This window comes from Calliopsis andreniformis, chromosome 1 (assembly GCF_051401765.1).
Source record: "Calliopsis andreniformis isolate RMS-2024a chromosome 1, iyCalAndr_principal, whole genome shotgun sequence".
In the NCBI taxonomy this organism is placed as follows: domain Eukaryota; kingdom Metazoa; phylum Arthropoda; class Insecta; order Hymenoptera; family Andrenidae; genus Calliopsis; species Calliopsis andreniformis.
Genome location: NC_135062.1, coordinates 12,925,560 through 12,949,093, shown reverse-complemented (window position 1 = coordinate 12,949,093; position 23,534 = coordinate 12,925,560). Strand labels below are relative to the sequence as shown.

General features: G+C 32.8%; 7 protein-coding genes across 11 annotated transcripts; 3 read left to right on the top strand and 4 right to left on the bottom strand.

Annotated features, from left to right (window-relative positions):
• The first annotated feature begins 565 nt into the window (after positions 1-565).
• On the top strand, positions 566-2,360 carry Nitfhit (ntrilase and fragile histidine triad fusion protein NitFhit). The gene is made up of 6 exons (XM_076379014.1): positions 566-699; positions 848-986; positions 1,062-1,217; positions 1,307-1,513; positions 1,639-1,851; positions 1,934-2,360. Exons 1-6 carry the CDS (start codon positions 656-658, stop codon positions 2,102-2,104), a joined length of 930 nt encoding a protein of 309 aa, XP_076235129.1. The 5' UTR covers positions 566-655; the 3' UTR covers positions 2,105-2,360.
• Positions 2,361-2,510: 150 nt separating this feature from the next.
• Positions 2,511-3,768, bottom strand: Emc3 (ER membrane protein complex subunit 3). Its single transcript, XM_076379025.1, has 4 exons — positions 3,487-3,768; positions 3,149-3,405; positions 2,727-3,068; positions 2,511-2,652 (listed from the first exon to the last, which is right to left on the bottom strand). Exons 1-4 carry the CDS (start codon positions 3,633-3,635, stop codon positions 2,642-2,644), a joined length of 759 nt encoding a protein of 252 aa, XP_076235140.1. The 5' UTR covers positions 3,636-3,768; the 3' UTR covers positions 2,511-2,641.
• A 1,649-nt stretch (positions 3,769-5,417) lies between these two features.
• Sf1 (splicing factor 1) lies at positions 5,418-11,272 on the bottom strand. The gene is made up of 9 exons (XM_076378280.1): positions 10,837-11,272; positions 10,142-10,294; positions 9,538-9,613; positions 7,652-7,804; positions 7,466-7,572; positions 7,224-7,390; positions 6,971-7,129; positions 6,609-6,886; positions 5,418-6,341 (listed from the first exon to the last, which is right to left on the bottom strand). Exons 1-9 carry the CDS (start codon positions 11,036-11,038, stop codon positions 5,786-5,788), a joined length of 1,851 nt encoding a protein of 616 aa, XP_076234395.1. The 5' UTR covers positions 11,039-11,272; the 3' UTR covers positions 5,418-5,785.
• Positions 11,273-11,611: 339 nt separating this feature from the next.
• Ufc1 (Ubiquitin-fold modifier conjugating enzyme 1) lies at positions 11,612-12,603 on the top strand. Its single transcript, XM_076381280.1, has 4 exons — positions 11,612-11,817; positions 11,908-12,039; positions 12,127-12,294; positions 12,371-12,603. Exons 1-4 carry the CDS (start codon positions 11,695-11,697, stop codon positions 12,458-12,460), a joined length of 513 nt encoding a protein of 170 aa, XP_076237395.1. The 5' UTR covers positions 11,612-11,694; the 3' UTR covers positions 12,461-12,603.
• Positions 12,604-12,615: 12 nt separating this feature from the next.
• Positions 12,616-14,017, bottom strand: LOC143181055 (arginine-hydroxylase NDUFAF5, mitochondrial). The gene is made up of 3 exons (XM_076381248.1): positions 13,257-14,017; positions 12,974-13,158; positions 12,616-12,902 (listed from the first exon to the last, which is right to left on the bottom strand). The coding sequence occupies exons 1-3, from the start codon at positions 13,859-13,861 to the stop codon at positions 12,616-12,618; spliced, it is 1,077 nt and encodes a 358-aa protein (XP_076237363.1). The 5' UTR covers positions 13,862-14,017.
• A 1,030-nt stretch (positions 14,018-15,047) lies between these two features.
• LOC143181018 (tyrosine-protein phosphatase non-receptor type 11) lies at positions 15,048-20,160 on the bottom strand. Of its 4 annotated transcripts, XR_013002214.1 has the most exons (13): positions 19,788-20,160; positions 18,977-19,099; positions 18,706-18,900; positions 18,388-18,550; positions 18,159-18,271; positions 17,805-18,073; positions 17,651-17,730; positions 17,391-17,579; positions 17,155-17,331; positions 16,863-17,079; positions 16,624-16,775; positions 16,297-16,537; positions 15,048-16,109 (listed from the first exon to the last, which is right to left on the bottom strand). XR_013002214.1 is itself a non-coding variant. In XM_076381178.1 (12 exons), the coding sequence occupies exons 1-12, from the start codon at positions 19,799-19,801 to the stop codon at positions 16,370-16,372; spliced, it is 1,860 nt and encodes a 619-aa protein (XP_076237293.1). In that variant the 5' UTR covers positions 19,802-20,160; the 3' UTR covers positions 15,048-16,369. The 4 variants fall into 4 exon arrangements, 3 of the variants coding, with proteins under 3 accessions (XP_076237293.1, XP_076237309.1, XP_076237318.1); XM_076381178.1 differs by having other exon boundaries at positions 15,048-16,537; XM_076381194.1 differs by lacking the exon at positions 19,788-20,160 and adding an exon at positions 19,669-19,777 and having other exon boundaries at positions 15,048-16,537.
• A 665-nt stretch (positions 20,161-20,825) lies between these two features.
• Positions 20,826-23,481, top strand: Ifc (delta4-sphingolipid-FADS-like protein ifc). Of its 2 annotated transcripts, none has more exons than XM_076381257.1 (6): positions 20,826-21,051; positions 21,241-21,417; positions 21,741-21,880; positions 21,955-22,168; positions 22,382-22,593; positions 22,672-23,481. In XM_076381257.1, exons 1-6 carry the CDS (start codon positions 20,970-20,972, stop codon positions 22,810-22,812), a joined length of 966 nt encoding a protein of 321 aa, XP_076237372.1. In that variant the 5' UTR covers positions 20,826-20,969; the 3' UTR covers positions 22,813-23,481. The 2 variants fall into 2 exon arrangements, with proteins under 2 accessions (XP_076237372.1, XP_076237381.1); XM_076381266.1 differs by having other exon boundaries at positions 20,909-21,051; positions 21,209-21,417.
• The last annotated feature ends 53 nt before the right edge of the window (positions 23,482-23,534 follow it).

Genomic DNA, 23,534 nt, shown 5'->3' with positions numbered 1-23,534 from the left:
AACGAAACAGTAACGTAATTCTACAAAGGAGAACATTATTTCTGCTTAATGAATGAATTTAATAAATGAATGTTTCACTTGTGTACTATATACTATGACGAATTTAATAAAATAGAATAAAGAAAACATGGTGTATGTTTTCTGTCGCCGGAATTATTCGTTTAAGCTATGAAATAATAAATTTAAGCTACTGGAGTTTGAAAGACTATTTGGATTTGATTTTTAATAGGAGCATGCAAGTCCAGTTTTTCTTTGCTTCATATTCTTCATTTCATTGTTTAAATCTGATTCGAAGTAGTCAGTATTTTTGCTTTTTTCTATCGAATAGGAAGACAAAAATTTGAATTAATGGTAGGTGCCGCCTAATGCGCGCGCGTCTGGTTTTACCTAGTCCTCCTTAATCAACCTCAGGTTAGGTTAGATTCATTTCCTAACCTAATACACTTTGACACAACGTATGTAGAACTTTACAAATTTAAATACTACTGTAACGTGTCATAATTTATAACTATTATTTATGTATAAAGAAGTACTGTAATGAAATAAATGCAAAAGAAACTGTGTACTACTGTGTAGTATACGCATCCTATTTTATACTCTTCGTCATTCCCCAGAATAATAAAATTCGAAATGCTCGTGTTGTAAATAATTGATAATGATGCCACTTCTTATCAATCTTCTTAAGATCAGATTTTGCAGGTAATAGTCTTAAAAATTATAGCGTTAGAACAGTAGATTGTACTTTTTCTCTTTGTCGAATCGAACTTAAAAGTTTATCTGAATTAAAAATACAAATGTTATTCGTTTCACGATCATTTTCTATCTAACTACGAATATATTGTTTCAGAAAACTGTGCATTAGGAACTTAAATGTAATGGCAAACCCCTTAGTAGCAGTGTGTCAAATGACATCAACTAATGATAAAGAAAAAAATTTGCAAACTGTAAATGAACTCACTGCCAAAGCCAAGTCAAGATCAGCCTGTGTAAGTACAAAGAACATTTAGCTTCAGCAATTTTGTATTATTTTTAATGATAACAATTTTCCAAATATTTCATAGATAGCATTTTTTCCTGAAGCATGTGATTACTTAGCAGATAATAAAAAAGATACAATAGCTATGGCACAGCCTCTAAGTGGACCAACAGTAACAAATTACAAGGAGATTGCAAAAACACACAAGATTTGGCTCTCATTGGGTGGATTACATGAAGCAGTAAGATTGTGAAATAATTTTGAGCTTGTAAAATTGTTCTCATGTTGCTTTTTATTTTTCTAATATAATATTCTTAATTTGATTTGTAGATGTCTAATACTGAACAACGTATAAGTAATACTCATGTTGTAATAAATGATGAGGGAGAAATTGTTGGTACTTATCGTAAAGCTCACTTATTTGATATGGAAAATAAGAATACTGGTGTTAGGCTGATGGAATCAGACTATGTTCTGCCAGGAAATAATATTGAACCACCTATAACAACACCAATTGGTAAATTGGCACTTAGCATTGTATCCTTTGGAAGACTGAATATACAATTTTCTCAAATTAGGAAATGTGAGCTAAAGCTCAAGACATCCCTGCCTCCTTTTTATTATAAAATGTGGAAGATTGCAAGTACTTAACTATAAATTAGTGTTATGATATGCGTTTCCCTGAATTATCTCTTTCACTGAGGAACATGGGAGCACAAATTTTGACCTATCCATCAGCTTTTACCTACCAAACAGGTGCTGCACACTGGGAAATATTGTTACGTGCTCGTGCAATAGAAACACAGTGTTATGTTGTAGCTGCAGCTCAAACTGGCACACATAACAAGAAAAGAGTAAGCTGGGGTCATGCCATGGTAAATAATTTTACATAAATTTAAATACATTTGAAAGTGTTATACATCACTATTAGTTATAGTAATTGTATAATTTTATTAGATTATAGATCCATGGGGAACAGTAGTAGCACAATGTAGTGACACAACTGACATAGCTCTGGCAGAAATTGATTTGAAGCTTGTGCAACAAATTCGGGAAAATATGCCGTGCGAAAATCACCGTAGAACAGATTTGTATCCAAAAATGCAACCTTCAAAATCGTCATCCTAAATGTATAAAAGTGTAAAAAGCTACTATAGATTTAATGTGTTGGTTACTTATAGTATTCTTTCTATTTCTTGTACAAGCAAATGCTTGTGTTCCATCTACAACTGTAGAAAATGATGAGAAACTATAGTAGTTCAATGTATAAAAAATGTATTAAAGGGTTTAAAATGAAATCATGTTACATCCTATGTAACATATATACATATAAAACAAACATTTATTATGATACATTTTATTGTACATACTGCTTGATGACTTACGAATAATAAATATGATTGTATTTTTGTATCTAAAAAGTGTAGAATAATTGAAAAGTTGCCATACTGATTGATGCAGACAATTGTTAAATAAACTGTGTAACAAAGCTACCAAAATGTTATTAAAATGTCTTAGTGAGGTATGAAATGTATTGTTCCAAGGAGAATTATAAATAATATATTATTTCTTGTGCTAATTAAAACTATGAATTAGTTACTAAAAACTTCAATTAGTTTTCCAAAATGGCACATGCTATATCTGTTGATATAGATGTCTTTTCTTTCATTTACTACCTGTAATGCACAAACCACACAAATTAGAAAATCATTGTACACTCTTCAGTGCAATGCCATTGATATTCACATACTTTCACTTGTGTCTGTCCTTTGAGAGCCTATAAGATCTGCCTCAACACCCTGCAAGGCCCAGTTATGCTCATATATTTCTAATGCTTCCCATTCTGACTTAAATGCAGCCTTTGGATCTGGTGGCATAGACATTGCAGCACCAGACACTTGATCCTGCTGAAGTCTGAAAGTATCAGCAGCATTGCTCTCCCCAAGAACAAGTGTATAAATTGAACGGAGTCCAAACACATTTAGAAAGTACCAGGATGCAGAAGAAACCCATGCAGCATCCAGAGTAACTAATTCTATGCCTCTTTGTAACATGGGTTTGAAACGCAATGTCAAAGGAAATGGTACTTTAGCTAAAACAGAATTATTCATGTACATAGAATCCTGATAAACAGTAAGACTGTATACTTTGTAAATCATGTTCTCAGCTTACTTGTAACAAAACCAGATAACATCCAGTTAATCCATCCACCTATGAGCACTGTTGGCAAAACATTAGTCACGTTTCCCTTTAACATATCTACCATCATGTTAGGATCTGTCATAGGATTCTGCGACACAGGAGCTCTTCTTTGCGTTTTAAAGTATCCAGTCTCTTCGTTATTAAAGAAATGCCTTCTGCTAATAAATGCCATTTTTGGAATATACTGACCATTCTCCCTAAGTAATCTGGATCGAATCATCACTTGACTGCGAAATATAATTAAAACATCGTGTAAACAAAGTACTTGCACTCCAATTCTTCGTATTACAAAAAGTTCAATAAATCACCTGTCCTGCACCTGATGAACCTCAACCTTTTTCTGCGAGGCAAGTAGTATGGAAACATAATGCCGAATAATGCCTACAAGGAACGTAATCACAACGATAGGCAGGAACACCCAACCCCGAATATTCGGGTCCAAAAGCAACTCAGCCATGCCACTTGCTGCTGTTTTAAAACTCACGCGAGGAAAAGAATAAAGGCAAGAAAACCAAAGACACCGACGAACATTTTACGAAGGTAAGAATATGTGCATGTCAGTGGCCACTGCACACACGAGCCCCCTGGAAGGTATAATATAAAAGCACGGGCAAAGTATAAGAAACAATTAATGATAATTCTTGTTTATTTATTAGATCATTTAGAATATGGATCATTCAGAGCATTTATTAAGACATAATATTTCATTACGTAACAATTTGGATTAAAAATATTGCAAAGAAATGGTCTTTTAAATTTTCATAAGGAGGCGACGCCTTTGCAACAGCGAATTTTTAGTGGCGACGCCAGTGGCCTTCCCGCGTAACAGCTTGAGGGCGAGGGACGCGCGGGGGCAAACTCCAAAAAAAATGCCGCCCAGGGGGCGCCACCAACACCTTCGAGTAAGAACCGTATCATCAGGATCCAATGCCCGTTTGTAAATAATTTATAAAATATCAATAATGCATTAAATTAATATTTTGTAGAGTCCTATAATAATTCTACAGCCTTGAGTTGTGTATTAAATATATTAATGCAGTACTTTACATATATTTCATAAATTTTTAATAAGTGGGCACCGAACTCTGATGATACGATCCTTACTGTAAGGTGCTAGTGGCGTCCCCTGGGCGGCATTTTTATTTGAGTTTGCCCCCGCGCGTCCCTCGCCCTCAAGCTGTTACGCGGGAAGGCCACTGGCGTCGCCACTAAAAATTCGCTGTTGCAAAGGCGTCGCCTCCTTATGAAAATTTAAAACACCACTTCTTCGCAATATTTTCGATCAAAATTGTTACGGAATGAAATATTATGACTTAGTGAGCGCTAAGAAAACTTATTCTTACGCCTTGCCTGTGTTTTTGTGCATGCTTCCCGCAATATTTTAATCGTGTGTTATATTTTTAATAAAAGTATTTGCTGACAAGGAACTATTATATTGTTTAATAGGGGTAAATGACATTTACTTGCAGGTAATTCATAGATAAAAAAACATGCAAATCTCTTATATATGTACCTTTATTGTGTAGTTAACATACACATTAATCTGTCATTAAGTTTTACAAACTACTTTTCTTTGTATCCTAAACTTAACACGCAATGCTAATCATATTTCATATAAAGCAGATTTATCATAATTTAAGGTCACAATAGATTATACCTTATTCTCGCTAGTGAACCTGTAATACGAAATTATTGCGCTTGGACGTTTGCAATATTATATTTGTTCCGGTTGGCGGACCGTAAACGTGCTTTGCATAAAGTGAAAAAATATTTGCAGAAATTATAATAACATGTATGTATAAATAATCTAAGTGACATTTTAGATTGACAACTCATTGTACGTACAAGCATTAAAAAATTGATGCTTCATCACATTATCTAATAAATAATTTACAATTACTTGCGTAAAATTGTTAGGATCAATTAGAGCTATCGAAGATAGTAATAATGTAAAACCAATCGTAACAATTCTAACACATAAATAAATTTTACTCGCATGAAGCGTCGTAGGAACTTGTGTACAGAGTCCTGTAGGGAAATTAATCATCGAACATTTTTCCTAGGTAATGTTCATAGTAGGTAATATAATGAAGCAAAAGTTGATCATAATACTTGTACAGATCAAGTATACTATAGCGCACATAGTATTATCTATGCTACTCACAGAATACACGTAAATCATATTCTAACTATAATAAACACTGTGTCCAGAGAAACGTGTAAGTAAAAACCATCGTGCTCCAAATGGGCATTATAAAAATGCATTTGGCATATATATCAATTACATTTACATCCGTAAGAAACCATCTAAATACATACAGTAAGTCCGCAAATAATGCTAACGAACATAGTCGTTTCTCCACAATATGGTCCATGAAAATCGATCGAAGGAAACCTATTGGCTTTGCCCTCCCCTTGCGAAAGCCAAAATCATCATAAGATGCAAGGACTATTTAAAATCTCGGATCACTCAAACTAACGACAGTTCGACATTTCAATCCGATATTATAATATATATATATATTTTACTGACACGACCGATATATCTTTTATTCTCTATTTTACGAATGAAGGAAATTTGATTCAATGATCAAGTGATTATCTACACTAACTAGTTGGCGGAGGTGGTGGAGGTGGTTGCGCCAATAACGTGGGCAAAGTGTTGAGATCGATTCCAGGCGGAGCTGGCGTTTGCTGTTGAGGGGGTGGTGGGACAGGCGCAGCTGGTGGCCATCCGCCCATTTGTTGCGGTTGCCAGCCTGGGTACCCTGGTGGCGGAGCTGTTCCAGGTGGAGGTGGACGCATTGGTCCCTGCTGTCCTTGTTGCCATGGGGGGATACCCATCGCGGGGGGTGGAATTTGTGTCGGTGGCATTTGTCCAGGTGGTGGCGGTTGATTATTTCCAGCCATCCAGGGCATTAGCGGTGGGATGTTCGGCTGGGACGTGGAGCCAGGGGGTGGTGGAGGCGGCTGCATTACGCCAGGAGGGGGAGGCATGCTGACTGGTGGTTGCCATTGCATGTTCATGCCATTCATGTTATTCACTTCTCCCTGACTCCATGGCGGCGGGGCCATGGCTGGCGGAGGCATCATTGGACCACCTTGCATCATTTGTGGAGGTGGGTGGGCTGGTGCCGCCATTAGAGCACGAGGTGCTTGTTGCCTGAAAAGAAGTACAATTTATTATAGTTCTGAAATACTTTAATATTTTATTTGAAAGTGTAGTGATTAGTGATGCCTCGACTTCGAAGCAATCAAGTTTTTCAGGACTATGAAGAGTTGAATCTCTTCGAACATCATAGACCTTTTGGAGATCTAGGAAGACGAATCGAATTTTTCAAACTTTCTGTAATACTTTATGTGAATGGTGCTGCTTAGACAAAAATATATACTGTACGAAATTGCCATCACTAGTTGTGATAAAATTTACCTATCAAAAAGGCCAGGATAGTTGGGATTGGGATTTGGTTGGCGTGGTTGCCCGTTTTTGGACCTGTCTGGTGGTGGACCTTCGCCTAATTCAGCCATAAGAGACATATATTCTTCATCTATTTTCGCTTTGTCGCCACCTGGTCCCATTCCTCCCATTCCTGCAGCGGCTGGTCCACCTTGTCCAGGTCTTTTAGATCTACAATCGCGGGCAATGTGACCTGCTCCACCACAGCTCGAACACACTATGTTATTCGTTACATTGGGTTTGTCTGGGCACTATAAGAATTAAAACAAGATCGTAGTAAGTTTATAGAATCATTTTTTTAACGTTCGTTTTTAAAATTACATAATAATACCCACCAGCCATGATTTGTGATCAGAAGCCCCGCAATTAGTACAACGCGGTCCATCATTTTCACGTAATGTTCCGTTCAGTAAAGCCAATTCTCTAAGTTGATTGCGTCGCAAATCGTTTTGTCCTTCAGGTACTTCGACACCTTGTCGTATAATTTCGTGAATCTGTTGAGAAAGTATTTGAACAATTTAGGTACTTCTAAAACTATTAATTCACCTATGAACTATATTTAAGCATAGTAAAAAAGATGAAACGCACCCTTTCGACAGCCTTTTTTACAGCATCTAAATTATTAGCAGTGATATATGCGTGCAGGGGTTCATCTTCACCAGGTAAAGGTTGTCCATCTTTCCTTCCTACCTTTCCTTCTTTCACAGAACCTTTACCACGGATTATAATCTTAGCTCCAGTTTCCTTCTCCATTGCTGTAATATTAAAAAAGGGATTAAGTACATTGGATAATAGTTATATCATATTTTTAACTGATCAAAGTTACTTACATTTCAGTGTATTTCCACGTGGGCCAATAAGTAAACCAACGAAATTAATATCTGGATGTTCTTCTTGAGGAATCATTACCTTATCGTGAACTCGTATTATTGGGGGCCTGGAAATAATAAATATAATTTATATACTCTGTGAAATGTATTAAAAATATTGATAAAGGTGACAAAATGAAGATTTACTTATAATCTGGTGGAGGTTTAAACTCTGGATTAATTTTTAGAATCTTCTGAATAAGATTGTGGCGCTCTTCTTCTAATTTACGTCTAGTACGATATTCTCTTGTGTTCAACCGTTTACCATCACTACTGTATATGGGTTCTGGAGATGGTGATCTGTAAAACAAAAACATAAGGTTTCGTCAAGATACAATGTTTGTATCAAGATGGTACTAGCATACAAGCAACCTGATCCTACTATATATGATTGTGTGATTAAGTGAGGAAAGAACTGCTAATTATTAGCAGAAAAAATTAGAAATTGGGATAATATTTTAATTGATTTCTCGAAGTTACTAGGCTTTAGTTATTCCTTTCTTTAACATATATACTTCCTCTTACAAATAAGATACATTGTGACCATGTTGGAAAAAGAATATTTCTCGTAATATTCTATTTAAAAAACGTATTGCCAAGTGATTTATAAAATGAAATAAATTTAACTGGTCCATAAAATACTTTTCGATTGGGCAATTTACTAAAAAATGTTGCTCCATTAATTACCACTTATGTTTAAAAGGAAATACTTGTTATATCTGAATCTATTTGGGCAATGCTAAAGAAATACTGAAATAATTTGTCCATATACTATAATTAAATATTAATTATAATAATAGACTCAGAAAGAACCAACTTTTTTGAGGCTTTCCAACAGTGCCAAGGTATCAAAATAAAGAATAAAAAATTATATAAAGTTAAATATAGCATTGCTATAAGTCTATTCATTAGTCAACCACTGGAAGACTGCGCGTTTGTGCACGGCAGATATCGGTATGATGTCAGCTGCTAAGAGATAGATCCTGTGATTATTAAGAAACAATTTTTTTGGGTTAGTTCATAATAGCTTGTATATCTTACTATACTGTATAATACTAATGAAACACAATGATATAAAATAATGGTTCCAGCTAAAATCAGAAAAGTTAAACCTATTGGAGTAAATTAATTTATTAGAAAAATTAATGTGTATTTATTTAAGTTGTACCTGAAAGTAACGTAAGATTGAACTTTATAGTATTATGCTTATTATATTAGCAACTATAATTTTATCAATTTCATTATTTTCCTGAAATCTGCTCATTAATGTCATAATTAAAGATAAAAAGTCTATTTTAATTGATTAATGATACGATATATTCCTGTAGCAGTAAATAATGGATTTAAATTGCCGTGCAAATCACGGCAGCCTAATTAGGAGGAGTCTATTATAAGGTGCCCCATGCATAAATTTCCATTTCTCTAATAATTTTTTAATGAATTGAAAATAATTCACTATTAGAGCCTATTAACTTGTGTGAAATAATCAGCATAGGAACACCTCAGTATTTCCCTACATGTGCAAGAATATAGCTATTTAAGAGAAATATGGTCTAAAATACCCACTGTATGTTAAACACTGCTACTATAGCTATTTTCTGAATTAAATATTTGATAAACGTTTACTGTACTAAGGATATGTACACGAAATTTGAATATTGGAAGTGATGCCAATTTAAACTAAAAAAAAAAATACTTAATTTTTTAACATTTAATTATGTATACTAGCATGCACGATGTTTATTGCCCCAAATAATCAATACTTGTACTTCTAATAAAAGTATTTTGTAGCAGTGTTTAATGAAAATGAATTAGTAAAAGAAATTGATTAGGGCAAACCAATATTATCAAAATTCATCTTCTGTGCTGCGTGGAGGCTTTAATGAAGCCCAATCTTTTCAAACAGACATCAGTATCCCACACTAATTGGAGCCATATCATAAGGCCCCTGTATTTATGGGCTGCTGAATGGTCAGTAGATAGGTATTGTAGATATGTAATGGTCATTTTTGGTATGTAAGTTTCTTTCAAACCTTTCCTCAGGGTTAAGTGGAATTCCAAGATCTCCAGTGCGTAGCTTCCTGCTGATTTCCTCAATCTGCAGCTGAACTGTAAACCAACGGGTTAGAGGGGGCAGAAACCCCAACAGTTAGATATTGCCAATTTGCCATAACCATATACATTCTATAATGTAAGCATGTTTCAAAAATATAGGGTAATTGCTTATGTCTAATAGTTTGCAAATTCCTGAGGTAAATGTTCCAATAAAGATTTTGCATTTTTTTCATTTTCTAGTTAAGCACAAACATATATTTAATCTCTAAAACCTTCATAAGTATGTAGAGGGGAAAACATTCAAAGATGCAAGACAATAAACTAAGTTTATTCAGCAAAATTGGCAATCCCTTTTGCCAAGCTTATTTATACAAAAGGTTTAAAAGGTCAATTACCTCTGGCAACTGAAAACTTTTTAATGATATATACATACTTACATTTTTTATAGTACTACAAATTAGGTTTTAAAAACTTATGTGTAGAAGCAAGATTCTTAAATCATTTCCTGCCCAATATACGTGTATATATATATAACAACATAATTAATGCAAAATAATAATAGAATACAGACAATAAACTTACATAGGTAAGCCTTCTCCTGTTCAGGAGTCAGGTTTGTTGGTAGAACCGTAGGCATGCCTGGTATAAAAGTTTTGTCATGTTCACTACCGCCCCATCTAGTTCTCCTCCTCTTCTTACGTTCCTCTTTCGTCTCTTTTTCCTGCTTTCCATCACCTAAAACAATCATGAGTTACTCACCCACGCTAAATTACAAAATCTAAATACATTTTATGTCCACTTAAGTAAACACTAGTCTTTGCCTCTGAAAGAACTTAGAATTCCATTCACAGTATTTAAAACCCTGTCATACTTTTCTAAAACCTAACAATCTCACAAACATCTACTCATCCAAAATCCGAAATTAATAATTCCAAAACGTCAGTTTCTCCTTATCAAACGTTCACGCCATCTTGGCAAAGAGAAAAGAAGAATTACATTACTAAAAAGAAAGATTAAAAGGGCAAGTGACACTTTGCCCTCCATTATGCAGCTCCATGCAAAAGCCTGTAATTTATTTATCCTACATGAACTGCTGCTCCAAACAATTTCAATTTAATAAAGAGACAAGAATAAACATAAAAGAGGGGACCGTGTGAAGATATCGCGCTACGTAGAGGCACACTATTAAGCAAATTGTATACACGAAATCAGGTCGCGCGGGCCGACAGTAACGAAAGCGATGACTCGTAAACTGGGGCATAGCAATGACTACTTACTCTCCGCTTCGCGTTTCCTGGTGTTGTTCGTCGTGGAATTGGAAGAATTGGAGTTAAGCTGCGTTCCATTCGCAATTGCAGCGCTCACCGCCGCAGCTGCTGCAGCTGCAGCGGCGGCCGCGTTCGTGGTCGCAGCATTCTGTTGCGCGTTTTGTAAGTAACTTGGATTCAGCAGCGACGTGAAATTCCGTGACTGATTCATGACGCAGAGCTCGCCAACGAGCGCTAAAACACGTCGGTCTAGCTGCGCGTTCACCACTTCGCGAACGTTTTTCTTTGGGACTGAGACGGAAGTTTACGCACCACAAAAATGGCGAGCTTCAAACTGATAGACACCTCTGCCTCTTCAACGGGCGTACCGGAGACGGATGCTGCCTTTTCGGAGTAAAATTAGTGGAGAATATTCTCGCTAGTTGGCGTTTCGATGACTTTTGGAACACCGATGTGTTCCGAAAGTAACTATGGGTTTAGGGATATTTTTAGATTTTGAAATTCTGGATCTGTTTAGAAATATTCTTAAATGTAGGACACTCTAGGAATTGTAGAAGTAAGAATATTCTTAAATTTATGAATTGTAGAAATCTAGGAACTGTAGATACAAGGACTTTCTCGAATCTAGGAAAATGAATTATGGAGCTAGAAATATTTCTAGATTCATGAATTGTGGACCTAAGAATATTCCTAGATCTAGAAATGGCGAATCTAGGAAAATTTTTAGATCCCTAGATGTCTTAAAATGTCTCTATATGTTTTCAACCTAACCTCGAAATACGTTTGATACGTGAGAGTAACCTATACAAAGAGTGTGGTAGAAGTTGAGATTTATATGTCATTAGTGACAGTTGGTGAAAGTTTACAATGGTAGATGAATCAACGAAGAAAACATTAAGTAATATTCCATTGTTGCAAACCAAAGCAGGCCCAAGAGATAAAGAATTATGGGTACAAAGATTAAAAGAAGAGTACCAAGCTTTAATTAAAGTAAATCATGTTTTGGATAGTGTTCCATATGGTTGACATTCTTAAATATTAAATTACTGATATTAACATTAATCATTGCACTCCTTGCAGTATGTAAAAAATAACAAAGAGTCTGACAATGATTGGTTTCGTTTGGAATCAAATAAGGAAGGTACAAGGTGGTTTGGGAAATGTTGGCATATACAGAATTTTCTAAAATATGAATTTGAAGTTGAATTTGATGTAAGTAGTTCTTTGTGTCACCACATCAAAGCTAAGAAGAATTTCATTCAGTCTTCAAGTTTTATTGAAGGTTTTATATTTTATTAGATACCTGTTACTTACCCTACAACAGCACCTGAAATAGCTTTACCAGAATTAGATGGTAAAACTGCTAAAATGTATAGAGGTGGAAAAATTTGTCTCACAGACCACTTTAAACCTTTATGGGCACGTAATGTGCCAAAGTTTGGAATTGCTCATGCCATGGCACTTGGAGTAAGTTTGTTATTTATTGATAAATTGTCAAATTATTTTATTAGTTTCACAAATTTAAAGACTATCCTACTTTTAGCTTGGACCATGGCTGGCAGTTGAAATTCCTGATCTTATAGAAAAAGGTGTTGTAGTGCATAAAGATACAATGGATGATCAAAAATTGTAATAATATAGAAAGATACTATCACTCTTTTAATTGTTATCTAAGATTACCTGAACTTGTTAATCTATATTATTACACTAAAAGAGGATTTATATGATGGATATATAAAATTTTATACTAAGTATAAATATTTACAATATTTTTTATATTGTTTACAGTTACTTATCTTTATCTACATCAATCTCTTTAGTTTCTTTTATAATTTCATCTAATCTGTATAAATCTTTAAGTGATACTTGCCCACTACCCCTCTCTATAGGTTTAGGTTGTGATGGATCTGGTTTCCATCCCAGTAGATAAATTATTTGAAATGTAGCAGGTACAAAGGGTGTACCATCTTCTTTTGTTTTTCCATACAGTTCTTTATATATTGCAGCTGCTGCCAATATAGTATCTTTATTTAATCTTAATTTCCTATTTCTTACTGCATTATTTTCAGCCATTCCTATCAAAATAATTTAAAGCATATTATCAAATATTCATCAAATTATTGTTCTATAAAATTCTTTCTATTACCTTTTAAATCCCACATCAATTCAAACATACTTGGATACCCAATAACCATTTCATCTGTATCAATTGTTAACATTGTAAAGTTTGCCCTTGTTAACAAAGATCCAACATCTCTAATCTCTGCAAATGGTGAAATATGTGCAGAAATTCCACCATCTCTTTCTAATTCTGCTAATTGTAAGGAACTTCTGATTAAAGAAAATAATGAATCAATGAAACAAGATCAACAGAGAGTAGAATAAACAGAATTAATCTAATTGGTGTTTACTTCTAACTGTATTATTACCTTAATTCATATAATGTATCTCCTCCAAACAGAGCTGCCATAAAAACCCCATCATTCTTCAAACATTTATTAATACTTTTGAAACATCCTGGCAAGTCATTGATCCAATGAAGACTCAGTGAACTTATCACTAAATCTAGGCTATCAGGTTCGCATGAAAAATTTTCTTCGTCAACAACTGTTCGTGTCACCTTAATTCCTTCAGGAGTTTCAGCTTGATGTACAAAACTGGAGCACATATCAGCTAAAATCAATTCCTCTACAGATTCTGGCAAAATATATTTCGATATATGGCCACGACCACATCCTAAGTCAAGTGCTTTTTTGAATTTCCTTTTTATATCAAATATTCTATCAGAAAGTCTGTAACCTACTTCGTTTTTTATATAATCATACAATTTCACATCGGGTGCTTGTGCGGCGCGTTCTCTTTGAAGAAGTTTCGCATTTCTGTCGAAAATATACATCACGCTATCCGGTGGCAACGCGAAATTTATTGCACTGTTAACTATATTACGAACATTGTTTTGAGTTCGAAATTTAAGTTGAAATGCACAGTGTTCGAACAGAGCTTGAATTCTTTGAGTTCGCTGAATGTTCAACATCTTTTTGCGTATCTTTCACTTCAGACAATATTTAGCTGAAATAATTATGAAGTATTTCATTAACAGACATTTTTTAATAAAGTTTTATTCCTTAAAATACACCCAATACATGTCGTACAAGACCTGCATGACATAACCTATTATAAAGTAGCTTTGATAAGCGGGAACTTAACGAGCTTTCTTAGAAAGGAAGATTTCGATTTGGATCAATTTCATTTCAAGATATATTTTTATAAAAATGAAAATGTTCTCTTTATTGTAAGATAATGGTCATGATTACAGTTTGCCTTAAGAATACATTGAAAAAAATTAGTCTATGATGGGAATATGTATGTAACATAATATAAAAATAAAATAATTATGCAGCATTTGTGGAATACAATTGAAACTAATCTGTTTTCTATTCTAATACCATTTTATTATTACATCATTTCTATAATGAAGTATTTATTGTTGTAAGATTATGACTATAGCATTTAGTTTCTATAGTGTAACAAAAGTATGTGTAAATTGCTTTTATATTACGAGAGTTGAACATGAAACAATAAATTGATACATTCATTGAATATTTTGTGCATGCATGTTCATTATTATTGATAGAATTTCATCAATTTGTTTACATTTGGATGTATAGATTTTTATCTTTTAACATGATATATTATCTGACATGTGCATAAAAATTAGAATCTTAAGAGCATAATACGAATATATTATAAAATAAAATTTTAATACCACAGTTATTATATCACATATGTCTTCAACAGGGAGAAGTAGAGTATCAAGAAGTAGTATATAGCATTTCTCCAAAATCAAGGTACATTGAATGAGATGAATTAATGATAAATGCAATATTGTTTAGCTAATAAGATAGCTAATAATATATGCACAAAAATATTAGAATACTTATTATTATATAAATAAGTCATAAAACTTGACATTATAATATATTTGTTGAATAAAAAAATTTTATTTTTCTAATGTGAGAGTAAACAATTTTAAACAATTTTGAAACTTCGTAACATCGTGTAAAAAAATCTGTATAATTTTCAAATATATTTTAATAATTCTAAAAATATCCTATACAATTAATAAAGCGATTATTATTTTGGTTTCGGAAAATTATAATAAAATATTTTTAAGAAATATTGAATTCGTAATTCAATTTATAAGGCAGGACCCACTCAGATGTATACCTTACAAAGCAATTATGATATGAACATCAATTATGTGTATATGCATATAAATATGTATGTTAAAATGTATGGATGAAATGTTACAAAATGAAAATATGAGAAATATAAAATAGGCATTAATGATGTTCAAATACATATAATTTAATATATGTGTATAAAAATTTAAAAAATTACGTATAAAGTACAAGTATCATAGTAAGTTCATAGCATGACAAATTTTAATTTCTACATAAGTTTACTTAACTTTAATACACACAAAATGAAAATTGCCTAATACATAAAGATTTTAACTTTAGTTTATATTTGCATGCTTGTCGACTCTACCTGTTTGAAAGAACTGCAATACTAATATTAACACTATAATTAAGTACAACAATTAAAAAAAAAAATATTAGTTGCGCTACAAAAATCATCCATGCACACCTAACAATGCATAAAATCAAATGTATCCCATCTTTGCGTGTTCTGCCTTCTAACATGTTAAAATTTACAAATAAAAAAGTGTTTCATATTCCTGGGAAAAAATATTTAAAAGAAAAGTTCTATATAAAAGTCAGTCCTAAATATTACTAGAAAAATTTGTACAGTTGTAATAATCACAATAAAAACAAATATCAATATATTTTGAGGCACAATGTATAATATTACACCTGAAACCTAGAGAAGCTTTCAGAAATTCATTGCGTATTCAGAAAAAAGTATTTAAACGATAAAAAAGCGAATCGCTATTACCTCTTACAAATAAGCACGAAAAATGACACTTGCATTGCGAGAAATGTGACACCTAATTAGTAGTTGATGAAGTATAGATAGCGAAATAATGGTATGAAAGCAATTAATATATCACTATTACATTTAACATAATTATTATTGAGACTTTGCATTTTTCTGTATTCTGTACCATTCAATATTGCGATTAAACTGCCATAAAAATATTCTCATTTTTCTATAATACAATATTCAGTTTTAGAATGTTATTGATTACTTTTAAATATTCAACTGCAGTACATTGAAATTAGAACTCTGAATTATATATTTTCTATGCTTGCATGAATCTGCAATAGATAAATACATATTTTTAATAACTTCCAATCTGAAAACATATACTACGTGTGGATTCACTGTAACAATATGTATATTTAAAAACAAAAAAAAAAAAAAAAGAAAACCAACCGATTACTTTGCAAATTAAATTTTTATAAACAAAGCATGTTTTATAAGGATAATATCAAAACTTAAAACCTTGTGCTGTAAGAGTAACAAAGCCTCTTCTTTGCATTTTGAAAATCTCAATGATGGGTGATGTCAATGATGATTACTTTGGCCTCAAACTATTGACAGGAGTGGGTAATGTAAAATGTGCAGACGTCTGAAGAGTGGTCGCAGTACATGTAGGGACAGGAATATCACCCATACTTGTAGTAGCATTTGTTTCACTTTTATAACGAATATTAGTATATTCTCGACCTAAATGAAGAGACTTCTGTAAAGGCAATAATAAATGGAGAATGAATAAGTAAGCAAAGATTATAGAAATATAACTTAATGTTAATTTTATTATGTAATTACCTGTTCTGCTTGCATTCGTTGCGATACAGTTTCAATGTAATGTAACACAGCGAGATAAACGAACTTGTATTGAGCTTCTGTTTGAACCATTCCCGATCTTTGTGAACGTACTCTTTGAATTGTTCTTTGAATATCAATTTCACAGTCTAATCCTATAGACAGACACATAAAACGTAGGGATAATGATACAATCACTGAGGAAATGAAACAATACAGAATGTATAAGCGATTGAAGTTACCATGTCGCTTGATTTGATCAAGGATCATGTCGATAACAATAAATGTCCCAGTCCTACCGATTCCAGCACTACAATGTACTAGAATCGGACCTATACTTGGTAAATTTTGACCACTCGATGCAAGGGAGGCAGCAATCGATTCTTGCCTTGCATTAACGTCGTGTAGAAAATTTAATACACATCCGGGATCGGATGGAACACCATGATCAGGCCATGCCTAGGGAGTAAATACAGATAAATTGATTTCTAAGCCAAAGCAAAAAGTTAGTAAAGGCAATAACAAAATAAATACTTGAAAATGGTAATGATAAATCCTTCTAGATTCTGTGAAACATGGTTTGTTTCCATGCAACAAAAACTCTCTTAATGTATAATCTGCTGTTGAAGTACGGGATAAAGCACGCACTTTCCATTCACCACCATATTCTGCAACTTCACCCTCTTCGGGCCAGTAACGAGCGCATTTATTCTAAAACCATAAAAACACTTTTAAAATATAATTCTAAATTTATTCTAAAGATAACATACTTTCCCCCTTTCCATTTCTTTGGTGGTCATAACTATCACTCGTGTGTTTTCTTGGTAAACCATGTGCCAAAAATCTGGAATTGTATTTGGAAGGCAACCTTGTGTTGCAATATAACATTTATTAAATGAACTACCACCAGTGTCTCCGCCAGTGCCGATTCCACTAGTTTGCCCATCACCTTCTTCGTTCTACAAATGCATTAAGTAAATTATAATACTTTCATTTAAGTATAAATATTAAAGAATTCAAATGAATTTACTTTAATATAGTTTGCATTGATGTAATCAGCCCCAGGAACATTTGGATCAACATCCTTCAAACGCACTCGCGTGTGATCGACTGTAGAATAATGTAGAAATTAAAGTTTACACATGAAAATGAAATTCAGTAGAAAAACTTGGAAAATATCTTACAAGGTAAAATATTTTTGTATCGATTCTTTGCACGATTCTCAGGACGTAAACCCTCTTTTCTGGAAAACAAGTGACGGCATTCCAGTTGCTGCAGTGACTCAAATTCTTCCCAAAAGCCAGCCTTTCCTTTACCACGCCCTGCTCCTTCATTACTTCCTGTAGCTCCATTCCAGCACAGCCATCCATTTGAGCATCCATTTTCTTTATGCAGTTGCCTTACTCTGCTTTCAATGCCACTAGCATTTATACGAGTGGCATTGAAAGGTTGCCTTGAAGATAAAACATAAATATATTCTTTGAAGTTATATATCATATTATATGTGTGTGTAAATAACAGTTTCTAAATTTGTTTACCTTAGATGGACGACGCTTCCACTTGTTTCAACCATTGGATTACGTTTGTAATGTTCTATTAGATCACTCAGGCTATCAAATTTATCACCTCCTCCAACATCATACTTATTATCCTACAATATTTATTATACTTTAATAATGGCACATCACAGTGTCAAATTATAATTAATAAATTAGCAAACATACAGTAAGAGGGATACATATGATATAGAATATGAATTTCATTAACCTGAGAACGTATTATAACATGTGTAACACGATCATCTGTGCGCACAGATAATACAAAATCACCAGGTTTACTTTGTGATTCACGAACCAGAAAGGATCCATTTTTACCTCGCTCCAACATTAAACGCTCTGCTTCTTTAGCTGATAAATGGCCATGGAACCACCTTTACCCATATTTTACTATTAACACATACCATGCTATATGCGTGCATTTTGAAGTAAGAGTAACAAGAAAAAGTGTTCCAATGCATAACAGAACTTATTGTAATTTTATCATGATAAGAATGACTGCATGTTTTGTCTTGAATAAAAAAAATACCTTTCAGTTGTTGGATCTGCACAGTTTAATGGGTACTTCAGTTCAATAATCTCTCCATTTTTTTCTCTTAACTGTCCTCCATTTTCCATATAGAATTGTACAAGTTCTGATAGAGTTGCAAATTTTTCACCTCCATAAAGATCATAAAAGTCTCCTGTGTTTTGTATTTTAATATGAGTCACTTCACCATTCCGTCTGAAAATTAAATAGGACATACATAAGTATAATTTGCCTGTAAACAAATTAAACAAACAATGTACTATACACCAACCTAACAGATAATGTAAAATCACCAGGATTGGATGAACTTGGACGTGCCAAAAATGAACTATCATAACCTCGTTCCATTAATAAACGCTCTGCTTCTAAACCCGATATATTGGGATGAAACCATCTGCAACATATAATATTATCATTACCATACAAATTTTTAAACAAACATGTGATTACTATACATATCAAAACACTTGAAATTACTACCTTGATTTGCAAAAATTTCATTCTTTTATTAAAAAATTATGATAAACAAAAAACGCATAATTTCAAAGAAAACACATGAAAAAAAAGAGAAAATATTCTTACTAATTCATTAAGACTAGTATTCAATTAATTACACAGACAATTAATAACAATTAAATCTAACTTCATCGTTTAGTTTTCGAACCATGTTTCTCTTTTTTTATAACAGTAACAATAATTACATTTCAAAAAAATACTTGAGCCAATAATTTTGCAATACTACGAATGCAGAATGTAGAAATCATTGTACATCATTAAAAGTAACACTAATACTTCAAAACTTACGCTTTAGGATACAAAAATATATCGCAAATGATCAGGCAAGTAAATAGCGGCGTTACTGCAAATCTATACGATAGATGCCTACAGAAATTGAAACTGTTCTATCCATTTTTGGACATCGCGGATTCGACACGTTAAACGACTACAGTACGCATACCTTACCTCTGACTGTTTGACTAATCCGCGGCTTAACACTGATAAATAAGTAGGCCTGTCCCAGCGAACGTCCGTGAATTATGATAATTACATATTTTTTATGCAAGTACAAAAACGTGCCTCACCTGCGGGATGCCATGTCGTGATTCCAACTATGACCGCCTGGTTATTAATAATTCATCACGATTCATCGATACTCGCGCTTATAATTCGCAATTGTAATTGCCTCTACAACTTAACGCACTAACTACACATCGTCACGGGCTTTGACATGTTCACTTTGCGCGAAAACAAAAAAACCGAGAGCAGTAAAAGATTCCGACCACTGATCCTCGTTTCATAGATCAGACAACTTTTTCGCTGGACAGTCCAACTAAACTTAATGCTAGTTTCACAAAACTATTGCGTTAAGGCGAACCCAAATGGACGTCAAGTGCCCAGAGGATCAAAATTTAAAGATTGGAAGACTTAGGAGTCCGAAAATTTGAAACTTTTTACCATTTGCCGCGCTCGACGAGATCCCTCTTCAGAAACTTAATAATTCATCATTCATACGATGTCGCTAAATGATCGTACTAATATTTCTGTAAGTGACTGCTAGATGGCTTGGTAACAGCAGACTATTCTCACAAGTAGTCAATTCAACTCTTCAAAATGAGATTATTCTTATATTTGAACAAATCACTGTGGAACAAATGAATATCACTTTCGTTACATAAAATAAATTCAAACCTCCATTCAAAAAATAAATAAATAAGTTAAATAATTTCCCAGTTGATAGAAAACTAATAAAGATTGATCAAAATGAATTAAAATCACAGAGTCAACGAATGCTTCTAATTTTATACCGAATTTCCCCACTTCAGAATGAAACATATATTTTTTTCAAATATGTAAAAAAAGAATATATTTAAAGGTCAAAAAGAAACTATTATTTTCAGAAAAACTGATAAAATATGTTAAGAAAAGCATTTGTATATCGGTTACTTAAGAATATTATATATTTTTTTATAAATTGTCTGTAGAATTTTTTCCTTAACATTTTGTTCAAAGTAGAAATGAATTGCGCACGTAACGAGTAATATGCACTTGCGCGTCTGATATGACATTTTATGATAGATTGCGCTGTAATCAGTATATTTAGGCGATTAATAACTGTTAACATGAGTCTGTAAGTGCTTGTCGATTCTGCCGGGTGTAACAGTCTCCGGCCTCCGTGCAGTTGCATTAATATGCATATAGTTTTCGTTTGATTGGAAGTCGCCGGGTGTGCAAAATTCTCAAAAAAGTAGATAATAAAATAGAAGATGGGACAGCACGTATCGAGGACAGATTTCGAATGGGTTTATACGGAGGAACCTCACGCATCGAGACGAAAAATAATTTTAGGTACTGATATAGGGACAGTGACACACGTGTCATTCTTTCGAATCTATTTCATTTAGTCGTAGCTTTTATTTAACGAGTTCAATGTCAAGTACGAAAATGCAATTTCGAGAACGTTCACTTGTACGCGTATATACTGTAACGAGTATCATATTTCCAGTTAAATATTGTGTCAGTGACATATGCTTTCAGAAAAATATCCACAGATAAAGAAGTTATTCGGATATGATCCAAAGTTTAAGTGGATCGTCACGGGAATGGTGTTGATTCAATTTATATCCATGTTCTTCGTGAAAGATTTAAGTTATCCAACGTTGTTCCTTCTAGCATATTGTTTTGGAGGTGTAATCAATCATTCCCTTATGTTAGGTATGTATAATCTTTATTTAGGTGTGAATCATTTAGTCTGTATCAGTGTGTCTTGTGATTATTACTGAGTATTCTTGAAGGGGAGTTTTCTTCTCTGTATGTGTCTATAGAAATTACGTATATAGATACCTTTATCAAAGTGGAATGGCACTTTCCAATTGAAACATTATTTCCGATGAACTGAATTATCAAACCTTATCTATGAGTCTAATGTTCATGAATTAAATGTAATCTACATCTTTTGTTTTATTTTATAAGCATTTTTTTTTATTAGTAAATATACATCTCTATATGTGTGTTAATATATATTATACATTTTTCAGCAATACATGAAATAGCACATAATCTTGCCTTTGGACATAATAGACCAATGGCAAATAGACTGTTTGGATATTTTGCCAATTTACCTATAGGTATTCCTGTATCTGTTAGTTTTAAAAAGTATCATCTTATACATCATCGTGTAAGTAACAAGTGGAAATAATACGTGAAATAATATTAAGGAACTTGTAGATTATTTTGATCAATAATTTACAGTATCAAGGAGATGAATTTTTGGATACTGATTTACCAACATTATTAGAAGCAAAGTTATTTTGCACAACATTTGGAAAATTATGTTGGTTGTGTTTACAGCCCTTTTTCTATGCATTTAGACCTTTAATTGTTTATCCCTTGGCACCCACATTACTGGAATTTATAAATTTAGTAATACAACTTACATTTGATGGATTAGTATGGTATTTTCTAGGTAAGTTCTTTTTATGAATACAATTTTATCAGTTAACAGTGAATAGATTTTATTTGTAGACATATGTTTATAATTTGTGTAACTCATATCATTTGTGTAATTAACATGTTTATTTACCATCAATTATTATAGCAATTTATGCAGAAAAAACATGTTAATAATTATTTTATTTTATTATAATATTATATTTTGATATTTAATTTAATTGCATAGGTGGGAAAGTATTAGTTTATTTACTTTGTGGATCAGCAATGGCAATGGGTTTGCATCCTGTAGCTGGCCATTTCGTATCAGAACACTATATGTATAGAAAAGGTTTTGAAACATATAGTTATTATGGTCCACTAAATTGGATTACATTTAATGTTGGATATCACAATGAACATCATGATTTCCCTGCAGTGCCTGGTTCGAGATTACCAGAAGCAAGTATCATATTATTTTTTGGAAGACTATTAAATATCAGAACTATAAATTTAATATTGGTTTTACAATTTTTTTAGGTAAAACGAATAGCCCCTGAATTTTATGACAACTTGCCACAACATAACTCTTGGACATCTGTTTTATACGATTTTGTCATGGATCCTGAAATAGGTCCATATGCAAGAATAAAAAGAAAACATAGAGGACTTAAGTCATGAAATTTAGGCATTTTTAAAAAATATTCTAATGATTAACATCTGGAACTTAAACTTACATGCACGTTGAATACATTGAGTATTATTATTAATTTATTGCTTTACATTCAGTATTGAGGAGTAGCTAGGTTTACTCTCTTTTATTGGCTATAATAATTCCTGCAACAATGTAACGTATAACGCAGATAGCATTGGAGTACGTTTTCTAATATTTCTGTATTGTGTGAAAATATAATAGCTTTTGTATTAATATATTTTCAATGTTGAAAAATTGATAAACTTATATTGTACCTGCTACATTACAAGATCACAAGTGTAAGTGAAAGATGCTAAGCTAGTGAACAAATTTTCTATTTTATAGTGCCTGTAAATAACTTAAGTGTAATAAAGAAAGCTAAATATCGAAATGTAACTATAAATAATCAAAGATACTGCTATGATATTTTTCTAGCCGTGTGCATATAGCGAGAATGCAAATTTCGCAATTTTGTAATCTAGTCATAATGGAATAAATCCTTTATTATAAATCATGATATTTTCATTAAACAAATGGAAATGTAATGAAAAAAGTGAGTGAAAATATTGTTAGCCTACATTTAACACTGAATGTTTTATTTATAATATTGTTTACGACTTTCCACAGTTGTAATAAAATTCTATCGTTAATCAGTATCTAAACCATATTCACAATTTCTAAATTTTAAATTTAAAAAACGTATAATCTA